The following is an 11,332-nucleotide window of genomic DNA, read 5'->3' as shown; positions in this document are numbered from 1 at the left end:
GTGCAGGTAAATCAGTACAGTTACGTCCTCTACTGGTTGTGTTTAAAACAACCGAAGGACGGAAAACACGCGGGAAAGAACCCTGCCTCCAGGTCCATGCTACAGGCGCTTGAGCCACAGAGACCCTCCCATGAAATAATCTCTGCATAGCTAACATATACTGTTTGATTTGTTGTAATTTGTAAACTGTTATCCTAATACAAGTCCAAAATAAAAGAAAAGTACTTTAACGCAGCTACTTCTCACGGGACCACCGTGTCGCCATTGAACTGCCTCTCGCGATACTAATGTATTGTTTATTTGTTTCCGGGCACCTACTCTCGCGATCTTACTCGATGACAAATTTGTTACTAGGCAGACGGTTTCCAACATGGCAGCGTCAAGCAACGCAAAAGGAACGCAGTTGGAAGATATGGAAGAAGATGCAGGAATTAAAGAAGAGATGGATTCAGATGAGGAGGAAGGTATGAAGGTCGAAAGTTCAGACGATGAGGAAGACGATTTATCGGAAGATGATAAAGAAAACGAGGCCGAAATTCAGCGTTTGGAGGAGCAGGTAATATAAACCAGTGTGTTAGTGTGAAGACGCAGCTTTATTAGCTAACCAGAATGAATGAGTGATCAACAAAAACCCAACGTTGATGCATAGGGGGGATATTTCGTTGGTTTTACACATGTTGTGTTTCTTTCATTGTACTGCCTTGTCCGGCATTAAGTTGCTGTACACAATTTAGGGCACGTTAATTGTTAGCTTTTTAGCTACTATTATTGCTAATGTTAATGGCTTTAGTAGTGGCTGAGGTTTCACAAACACACACACTTGCACGCATTGCATAGCGCTGGGTATATTGAAACGCCCTATATAATGCAATACAACTTTGTTATATTATTATTATTCCTAATTAGAATTATTCCTAAAGTTCTATGTTAAACTAAACAATTGGAAGAAAACCACAGCAGGCGCAGAATATATACACTATCAAATAAATCTTTTGTCAGGCCCAATTTTTTCGTGCACAAAAGAAGCAATACAACAAGGAATTTGTTTGAAATAACTGCAAACATTGGAATCACGTCACATTTCAGTCACTTCAACGCAAAGGGTTCCTTAAGGGATACTTGGCAGGAACAGGAATATAACAGTTTTGAAGCACACATTAGAATCACCTATTATTGTAGAGGTAGGTTTTTATCGAAGAAAATTAAATGCCACATTCATTATCACAAGACAACTTTAACAAAAATGGTACGTTTGAGATAATGTTTCGGCCTAATGTAGGAATGTATCTTTGCCATCATAAAGTGTATGTTTTGGCATTTCTTCTTCTGCAGCACTTTTAATTAAACAAAGACTTGGTCCCATAGTTACTTTCTCATACTTTGTGTTTTTTTTTCCCTCAGCTATCAATTAATGCGTTTGACTACAACTGCCATTTGGACCTCATCAAACTGTTGAGGCAAGAGGGAGAGCTGAGCCGTCTTCGCAGAGCTAGACAGAAGATGAGCGAACTTTTCCCACTCACAGAAGGTAATGTTGTTTGACTCATATTTTAAGATGCAAAATATTTAGGGGGTTGTAATTCCATACAAATGACTAAGGTGACTTATTCAGTTTTAAAGTAATAACAAAATCCACTAATGCTGCAGAGATCTGGCTTGAGTGGCTTAAAGATGAAATTCGCCTGACAGAAGAGGAGAGCAACCGAGAGAAAATCTATGAACTCTTCGAGAAGGCTGTGAAAGACTACATCTGTGAGTACACTAAGATGACATTGTTGCCTTTGATTTGATGTGTTGGTGCATGACATTGGGGGTTGTTGCTAATTTGGGAATGTATATTCTGTTGGGTGGTACATTACTAGAATTGTGACATAACTTTAGGAATGAAGATGAAATTCTGTAGGACAGATGTGTAACAATCTGGCCTTTATCACAGCTGCTAAACGTTGATATAATATAAAAGGGGTGAATTTTATATTCAATTTAATTAAATTTGTATAGCCCTTAATCACAGTTCAGTAGAAGAGCCTTTTGTAAAGTACAAAAGGCTTAACATGCCATATATTTATGACAATTTTTAAAGACACAAACGAAGACCCTTTTACTGTGTTGCCCTCATTTCACCAGTTATATAGCGACATTTATCAATAAACAAACCCCACAGTGACACACGCTTACCTTTTTAAGTTGTTGTTTTTTCACACATAGGTCCAGATATCTGGCTTGAATATGCCCAATACTCTATTGGTGGCATGGGTTCACCTGCTGGCTTGGAGAAGGTTCGATCCATTTTTGAGCGCGCCCTGACGGCAGTGGGTCTCCACATGACCAAGGGGTCAACCGTGTGGGATGCCTACAGGGAGTTTGAGAATGTGATGCTGTCCACTGTACAGGTTTGTCTATCTTCATCTCACTGAGCATCCACCGGACACGATGAATAGTTTGTATCGTTTTGCACTCATGCCTTTCACACCAACTTCAATGTGAAATGTATTGATGAAATGGCTCCGAAACTAGGTGGCTGGATAGAAAGTGGGTGGCTCTTCTTTTCGGCTTTATACACAACCTTCTCTACTCTCCTCCCACCTCCAGCCTCCTGCAGGCAGCGTTCCCACGCCAGAGGAGCAGGGGAAGCACAACACCCAACTAGAGCGAATACACACACTCTTCCGTCGCCAGCTGGCCATCCCTTTTATGGGTAAGAGAGCCAACTTCCGCTTTTTGTTAGATGGTGCTCTGTTTCACGGGCCAAAACACTGCATGGATCATGTAGAGAAACCAAAGTAGAATAACACAACAATGCATCAAAATGTACAATATGGCGGAAGAACCAGGGGTTATGGAAAGTGTCGGTAAGACCCTGGATAAGGCCTGTCCAATGTCTTAGCCTGTTTGCCTTGTCTATAGAGGTAGAATACAATACTTGACTGGGTTTTTCCTGGTCCCTAGAACCCTTCAATTATTTTGTGACATTCTTAAATCATAGAATACCGAATGTTACTGTTATTGGGTTAAATTATGTTGGTTGATGGCTGCATCGTCTCCATGCGCTCGGACAGACCTGGAGGCTACATACGGCGAGTACGAGGAGTGGTCAGACCGTGGTGTTCCTGAAACGCTCACCTGTCAGTACAAAAAGGCCCTTCAGCAGCTGGCCAAGAGCAGGCCATTCGAGGAGACTCTGGTAAGCCCTTTCTTTTTTTCTTTCTTTCTTTCTTTTTTCTTACACTTTTTCATTATTCTTATGAGCTAATTTTGCCAACAGCACATGGCGATTCTCTTGACATAATTCATCATATTTATTAGGGGTCAACCGATATGGATTTTTTAGGGCCGATACGATTGTTTTTTCATCAGCCTTAGCCAATGACCGATACGCCGATACCGATTTTCTTGAGCCGATACTACCCTGGAAATCCAGAGTTCTCGCGAGAGCACAATTTGAATTTTCTCAGCGAGTCACTCTAGGAACGAGCAATATACTTGTGTATATTCTGGGCCTCCCCTGGCCCAGAACATTAACCAATCACATCGATGTATCAGTTATAGGCAGGCCAAAAGCGTTGCCGTTTTACCAACCGGATACGGCAAGATTCCTATCTATTGGTTAGCTCCACTGATCTGGATACGTCACCCCTTGTATTCTTCTGATTGGTCAATGTGTTATCCAATGTGTATTATCCAGTGATATTTTCAAATGCATGCTTGGTTGGGCCATTTTCATTACTCGTTGCCAGACCCTACAGCTTTCTAGATGTGAGTCTGGATTTCCAGGCTAAGCCTGCCTCAATTTACATAATAAAAATGACACAATGATGATAAATATTACAATGTCTCAATTTAAAAAAAATAATATTTATTGAACTGTCTGTAAATCATGCCGAAGAAAAAAAAAAAAATTGGCAAAAAAAGAAAAAAAATCGACGATACACGTAAAAAACGCAACTATCGGCTGATTATATCGGCTGGCCGATATATTGGTCGATCACTAGTATTTATACTTTGGAACTATTCATTGTGTCAAATACATGGTCATTGTGAACAGCCAGCATGTCTGTTGTAATGGTTATCCGTCAGTTAATAATGGTTAAGGGTTGGGGGGTCAGTTATAAACGTGAACAGCTGAAGGGGTCAGTTATAACAGTGGAGGGTCAGAATGTCAGATATGGTAATCCGTCGGGAGGTCAGTTATATTGGTGAACAGTGACTGAGACCATTTACAGCAAAGGGCCTCAGTTATAGTGGTAAACAGTCAGAATGTGTGTTAAGTTGATCATAATATTGGTGTGTGTGTGTGTATAGCTTGTAGCGGAGCCTCCCAAGATGGCTGAGTACCAGGCCTACATAGAGTATGAGCTGAAGGAAGGGGATCCAGCACGCATCCAGATCATCTTTGAGCGGGCACTGGCAGAGAACTGCCTGGTGCCAGACATGTGGGCAAAATATAACAACTACCTGGTGAGTGTCCTTCCCATCTCGCCCACTGGATCAGTCAGCTGACAGCGATAGCAGTGTGTGTGCTCTCATTGAATAGTTGATGCTAGGCATTCATGGGTTCAACTACTTCTCTTAACGTCAGATCCGATAAATATAATAAATTGTTAACTATTTAAAATGAGTTTAGGACAGGATGGACTGAGCGATTTATAACGAGATGAATTCCGCTGTGTCAAAAAGGACCGGCAGCTGAAGATCAAAGACTTGGTTCTACCGGCTCACGAGCGTGCGGTCAGGAACTGCCCGTGGACCATGGGACTGTGGAAGTGCTACCTGCTAGCCCTAGAGAGACATGGAGCCGAGCATGACATTGTCAAAGGTTAGTGCTACCTGCTAGCCCTAGAGAGACATGGAGCAGAGCATGACATCGTCACAGGTTAGCGCTAGATGCAAGCTAGACCTAGAGAGACATGGAGCATCACATCACATCATCAAAGGTTAGCGCTAGATGCCAGCTAGCCCTAGAGAGACATGGAGCAGAGCATCACATCATCACAGGTTAGCGCTAGATGCTAGCTAGCCCTAGAGAGACATGGAGCAGAGCATCACATCATCACAGGTTAGCGCTAGATGCTAGCTAGCCCTCAAGAGACATGGAGCAGAGCATCACATCATCACAGGTTAGCACTAGATGCTAGCTAGCCCTCGAGAGACATGGAGCAGAGCATCACATCATCACAGGTTAGCGCTAGAGAGACATGGAGCAGAGCATCACATCACCACAGGTTAGTGCTAGAGAGACATGGAGCAGAGTATCACAGGTTAGCGTTAGATGGTATCTGGACCTAGAGAGTAATGGAGTAGAGCATCACATCACAAGTTAGGGCTGTGATCATCACAGGCATAGCATCACTATGGGTCAGGTAAGGGATAGCTTTTGGCTTGCTAGCTCGAATTGAACCTCTGTGGTCGGCATTACTCATCAATCTGACATCATGATGCTAATGGGCCCCAGTCTTCAAGTGATGCATTACAACTCAGTGTATTGAGTTGATTCAGTGTTATACGTATGAACTATGTACTTGTGTTCTCCAAACTCTGTTGTAGATGTTTTTGAAAAGGCACTGGAGGCCGGCTTTATTCAAGCCACAGATTATGTGGAAATCTGGCAAGTCTACCTTGACTACCTGAGGAGGCGTGTCGACTTCAGCAAAGGTGAGAACTGCTGGTATAACACAGGGCTAACAGGACACCGACGCCCAGCAGATGTGTCTTGCTTCGCCCTGAAGGGACTTATTTTCGACAATGACCGGCAATGTTCTTTACATTATCCCGCTTATTACACGGCTACTTGCCAAAACGAAAAAATAACTTTACATGGTGTGTCTTTTTACAATTTATTTGTTACCAGCATTCGTAGTGTTGATCAGCAGAGAAACAGTCCGCCAAAGACGTTGACGTCGCTTAGCAACAGAAGACGCTGGGGTTGACAAGTTACCGGTACTTGCGGAGTGATACCAAAGATGTCATTTGAGGCAAAAAATCCTTTGTTTTCCTTGACAACGGTCAATTATACTCATGATTATACTTAGCAACGATGAATTATCAAATATAATTCACCTCCAGAAGTTGTGAAGGGCCCATGCAAGTGAACGGAGCGTTCCATGGCATTGAGAAGACCCGTGTAATAATTGTGATTAATGTGAAATGCGGTTATAGTTTATATATATTACGGTGTTAGACCCCAGGCCATTCTGCCCGCGATTTTATTTCGCTTTGCTGCAGAGGCTGGAGATCGGGAAAATCGGGAGGTCTCCCGGTGGGCCGGTCCCCCCCCGTCAGGACTCCGTGTCTAATCTGCCTATATACTGTGTGTGTGTGTGTGTGTGTGTGTGTGTGTGTGTGTGTATATATATATATGTATGTATATATATATCTATCTCTTATCTTGATTTGCACTGTTCTTTTGCTGCTGTAAATCGTATGTTTCCCCTTCAGGGATTGCAAAAGTCTGATCTTTACGTCTTCCTCAGAATCCAGCAAGGAGTTGGAAGAGCTGCGGGCAGCCTTCTCTCGAGCATTGGACTACCTGAAACAGGATGTGGAAGAAAGTAGGTGTATGGCACATGTGGCTCTCAGGGTTTTATTGGCTATCGTATCGGTGCTTGCATTTTATCGTGTGAGTTTTTAAGTGGTTGTGTTATGTGGTTATTTTTGCTTTTCTAGGGTTCAGTGAAAGTGGAGATCCTTCCTGTACTATAATGCAGATCTGGGCCAAGATAGAGGTACTGATGTCGCATTGAAAACAATTAATACTAATAAGCATATCACCCGTAAAGAAAATAGGACCGCACAGAAAAATAACATAGCAGCATAACATTTTTTTTTGGATTGGGTCGTGAATTTTTTGGCTATATAAATGTAGTGTTGGGTTGAATCATTTTCATACAGGTGTTGTCATGTAAACATGCATATCCCTGGGTTTATCATGTGTTGTTCTCTCTGTGCCAGGCACACCACTGCAAGAACATACAGAAGGCCCGGGAACTGTGGGACAGCATCATGACGAAGGGGAACGCCAAATTTGCAAATATGTGGCTAGAGTATTACAACCTTGAAAGGTTAGTTGAGTTATCCCCTAGTCAATATACAGGTTCTTTGCATGAACGGAGCCGTGATAACATTGTTTCTATGAACATCCTTAAGGTACAGACAGTGATGTATGGTTGTTTCTCTTTCTTATGCCAAATGTACTTAATAGTAAGTTGCTTTGAATAAAAGCTTCTGGTAAATGTAACTGTAAATAATGTAAATATGCAGTTGTTAATATAAACACTGCAACCTATAAAGGGCACGTTGCGTGGCTAACGTTGTTCTTCTGTTGTCCAGGGCGTACGGAGACGCGCACCACTGCAGGAAGGCCCTCCACAGAGCCGTCCAGTGCAGCTCAGACTATCCGGAGCACGTGTGTGAAGTGCTGCTGACGTTTGAGAGAGTGGAGGGTAAGTGGCACAAGGAGAACACGACGACATGGCCGCCTGGCGGGTCGGTCTGGGTCGCCCTCGTCGTGTCTTTCGGGGGAGCGCTCTGAGCTGACTTGTTCGGTGGTGTTGTGTCCGGCCGCAGGTTCCCTGGAGGACTGGGATGCAGCGGTGCAGAAGACGGACACGCGGCTCAGCAGGCTGAAAGAGCAGCAGGCCAAGGTAGGTGCTCCATTCACACCCCCTCAGCCCCAAACAGGATCGGCGCCACGGGGATGCCAGCGTTATATTTAGTTGTGCACGCCCTGTGTCACTCGACATGGTCTTAGTGAGTCAGAAAGCGCTATTTCGGTATCCAGGGTCTTTGTTCCAGTGGTCCTGTCCTTGCGGTTGAGAGTCAATACTTGTCCTCTTGCTGCCCCCCGCCAGGTGGCAGAAAAGGAGGCCCACCAGGAAGTGCAGAAGGAGGGGAAGGTGGAGCAGCAGCGGAGGGTTAAAGCGGACAAGAAGTCCCAGAAGAAGGGCCCGCCTGGAGGGAAGGCAGGAGGAGACAAGAGGAAAGCGGCGCACGCAGACCTCCAGGAGGCCTGGGATGAGGACGCAGGTAAGAGTGTGCGTGCGTGTGTGCGTGCTGTCTTTTTCGGATCATCCTAAGTGGTAATACCAAGATATACTGTAGAATTAGCTCACAATATAGAACAGCTCACAATATATTTAAAGAAGCACTCAAATTCAGTGATGTTATGTAGCAGGGATGAGAAGAAAAGATTAAACAATTTTATTATCTGGACTTTGAACCACACCGCCTTGATTTATTTCGCCATCCGAAAAGACGTGACGTTCACCATTTTCTTCTTGCTTCTACCAGAACGCGCTCCTAAGAGACACAAAGGAGCCGGGGATGAGGGGGCAGAGGAGGACATGGAGATGGAAATGGGTCTGTTTGGCCGCAGGACGCCGGCCGCCCGCACCAAAGGCCCCCCGGGCGCTAAGAAACCCCAACAGCAGGCCTCGACTCCAGCCTCCGCCTCATCCACCAAGGCCAAACCGGGCGAAAAGCCGGAGCTCCGCAACGACAACAACAGCGTGTTCATCAGCAACCTGGCGTACACGCTGGCTGAGCCCGAGCAGAAGCTCAAGGCGCTGTTTGAGTGCTGCGGGCCGGTGGACCAGGTGCGGCCCGTCTTCAGCAAGGCCGGCGTCTTCAAGGGCTACGGCTACATCCAGTTTGAGTCCAAGGCCTCCGTCCCCGCGGCCCTGAAGCTAGACCGACAGGAGGTGGAAGGCAGGCCCATGTTCGTGTCCCCGTGTGTCGACAAAAACACCAACCCCGACTTCAAGGTAAATGGTGCAGGTGGTTCGGAGATTGGCCTTTGGTTTGTTTTCCTGAAGTCTATTAGTTAGTGGTAGAGAAAAAGGGTTGCTTAGACTTGCACCGTTGGTCAGCAGTAATGCCGTATGCCGTCTTTATTCATTTTGTTGTTTATTGCAGACTGTTGCTATGTTAAAATTGAGTACCGGGAAAAAAGTATTGTTTTGGTATTGGAATGAAAATCATAGTAGAATTGATCTTTCTCCATCAATACTCAGCCCTAGTGAGCCGTTTGTATTTGTTTTGATGTCTCCCCCATCAGGTGTTCAAGTACAACTCGGCCATAGAGAAACACAAGGTGTTCATCTCGGGGTTGCCCTTCTCCTGCACCAAACCACAGCTGGAGGAGCTGTGTAAGAGCCATGGCACCGTGAAAGATGTGCGCCTGGTCACCTATCGCTCTGGGAAGCCCAAGGTGAGGAACCAAATGGACCAAATGTCTAAACCTTGTTTTCTGGTTACATTGTTCCAGTGACATGAACTTGCAATGCCGATATGCGGCTACAATTGTGTACCTACGTGTTGGCGTGAGAAAACAAGCTATGCAGAAATGTTCCTTAACTGTTTGTTGGGATCCGCAGGGCTTGGCGTACGTGGAGTTTGCGGACGAGGCGCAGGCTTCCCTTGCGGTGCTGAAGTTGGATGGCACGGTGGTGGATGACAACCAGATATCAGTCTCAATCAGTAACCCGCCGCGCAAAAACCTGAGAGACCAGGGCGGTTTCGGTGGCTCGATGTCGACCTCCATGCCTCGCCAGGTCTATGGATCGTAAGTCCTGTGGTGCTCTGCTCTCTAAAGATTTCCAATGTGTCCAGAATTGTGGTCACAAGACTACAAGATGGTCGTTTCTCTAGATAATTCGGCTCTATTTTTGGCGCTATGATTATTAGGCTACCTGTGATGGGCTCAATTACATCATCAGCTGCTACTGGCTGGGTAGACAATGCAGTGTGTGTGCTTATTCTCCTAGTACCCCCGATTGTCAGATATGAAACCAATTGGCAAATCGACTCCGGGAAAAAATTGAACTGGCTCTCTTTAAGATCGTCATAGATACTCCCTGACCTAAAAACGGCCTTGGAAAAAGCTTATGGCCATAGCCATGCTTAAACAAGTTATAAACCAATATGATTTATAATTTGTAAACAATAAATAAATTGCAAACTTTTACATTAGCTGATGAACTTGCATCAGTTACATTCGACTGTATGTATAATAAAGCAGTACTATATTAGAGAATAGCTAAGCATGACGGCTCCCCTGAGAGATCAATTGGTCAACACTGTATAATCATGTGAGATGTTTAGACCAGTAGAATTGAAGACAAACCTCAATATTTTTATTTTATTTTTATTTTTCTGTGTGTAGGAGAGGGAGAGGACGTACCCAGGTGTCACTGCTGCCGCGCTCCCTCCAGCGACCCAGCGGGGCTGGGGCCAAAGCGGAGAACGGGACCGCTCCAGCAGACCAGGAGCAAGAGTTCAAGAAACCGGCAAAGCCTTTGTCCAACTCTGACTTTGCTAAAATGCTTTTTAAAAAGTGAAATTCCTAAACCCACTCTGTATGGGAAGCCATCTTGTGTCTTGATAGTGATGGCAGTTGTTTTTTTCTCTCTCAATTCTGCTTTTTTTAGGTTGCTGTGAAAATGTCTCGACTAACATAGCTATTGGTCTATCTTGGAATTTCTCTAGTGAAATGTGGATTTACTATTCACTATTGGATAAGAAATTGTATTTAATGCTTTTTACCAAAAGGTGGTTTTGCAATACTCTTAATTCATAATAATTTACCGTGTATGTTAATATATTGTGTATTTTTGTTGTGATATTGTGGAAGGGGATTTGACAAAACAGTATTTTCTTAAATATTCTTGTGAATGTTTCGATTTAAAAGGGTATATGCAAAAGTTTGAATTCAATTTGTATGTATTGTAATAAGTGTGTAAATATGGTGTATGTGCTCATAAATACACTCTAAAAAAAAAGTAATGAACCCATCAAAGTCAAAGGAATCACTATTTCCTCTGTCAGATAAAATACATTGCTTTCTTCTCTTGTCCGGGACATGAGTCTAAAAGCACAACTTTTGCTACATTTTGTTTTGTTAAGACTAAGTTGGGTTAGATATATTGTTCCCTTTCCAATACATGCCAACAACAAAGGGGTTTGGAGACCACGAGTTGTACAACTGAAAGGAAATAAATAGAGGTAACCTAAATCATCTGATCTTCCCTTTCCAATCTAAAAGTTTAATTTTCATATCTTGAAACTTTTTTATATATAAACAAAATGTGAATCTTGACCTTTGGCTTACTGTATTACTATAATAAACTAGTTCAAGAGGAAAATTAGTTTGTTATCCTCACTTTTGTGGTGTAAAGGTAATGCTAAATCTTCCCTAACATTTTTGTAGCCTAGGTTCTTCAGATTATGTGTTTACTTTGCTGCAGATACCCTGCATTTCAAAAATAATCTATGCAGATTTGATGAAAGTCATGTAACAAATAAATTATTTTCATGTGGCTATGTTGTGTGTGTGGAA

At 43.6% G+C, this 11,332-nt stretch overlaps 1 protein-coding gene across 1 annotated transcript; it reads left to right on the top strand.

Annotated features, from left to right (window-relative positions):
- Nucleotides 1-370: 370 nt before the first annotated feature.
- Nucleotides 371-11,302, top strand: sart3 (spliceosome associated factor 3, U4/U6 recycling protein; the record flags this gene model as incomplete). Its single annotated transcript, XM_079737838.1, has 19 exons — nt 371-556; nt 1,402-1,528; nt 1,648-1,752; nt 2,209-2,393; nt 2,593-2,698; nt 3,060-3,184; nt 4,303-4,458; nt 4,678-4,816; nt 5,545-5,652; nt 6,471-6,548; nt 6,664-6,722; nt 6,949-7,058; nt 7,327-7,439; nt 7,564-7,640; nt 7,848-8,022; nt 8,287-8,759; nt 9,053-9,205; nt 9,372-9,559; nt 10,160-11,302. The coding sequence occupies 19 exons, from the start codon at nt 371-373 to the stop codon at nt 10,332-10,334; spliced, it is 2,838 nt and encodes a 945-aa protein (XP_079593964.1). The 3' UTR covers nt 10,335-11,302.
- Nucleotides 11,303-11,332: the final 30 nt, after the last annotated feature.

This window comes from Pollachius pollachius, assembly GCF_949987615.1.
Source record: "Pollachius pollachius genome assembly, chromosome: 1".
Taxonomy (NCBI): domain Eukaryota; kingdom Metazoa; phylum Chordata; class Actinopteri; order Gadiformes; family Gadidae; genus Pollachius; species Pollachius pollachius.
This window is presented reverse-complemented; position numbering and strand designations above follow the sequence as displayed.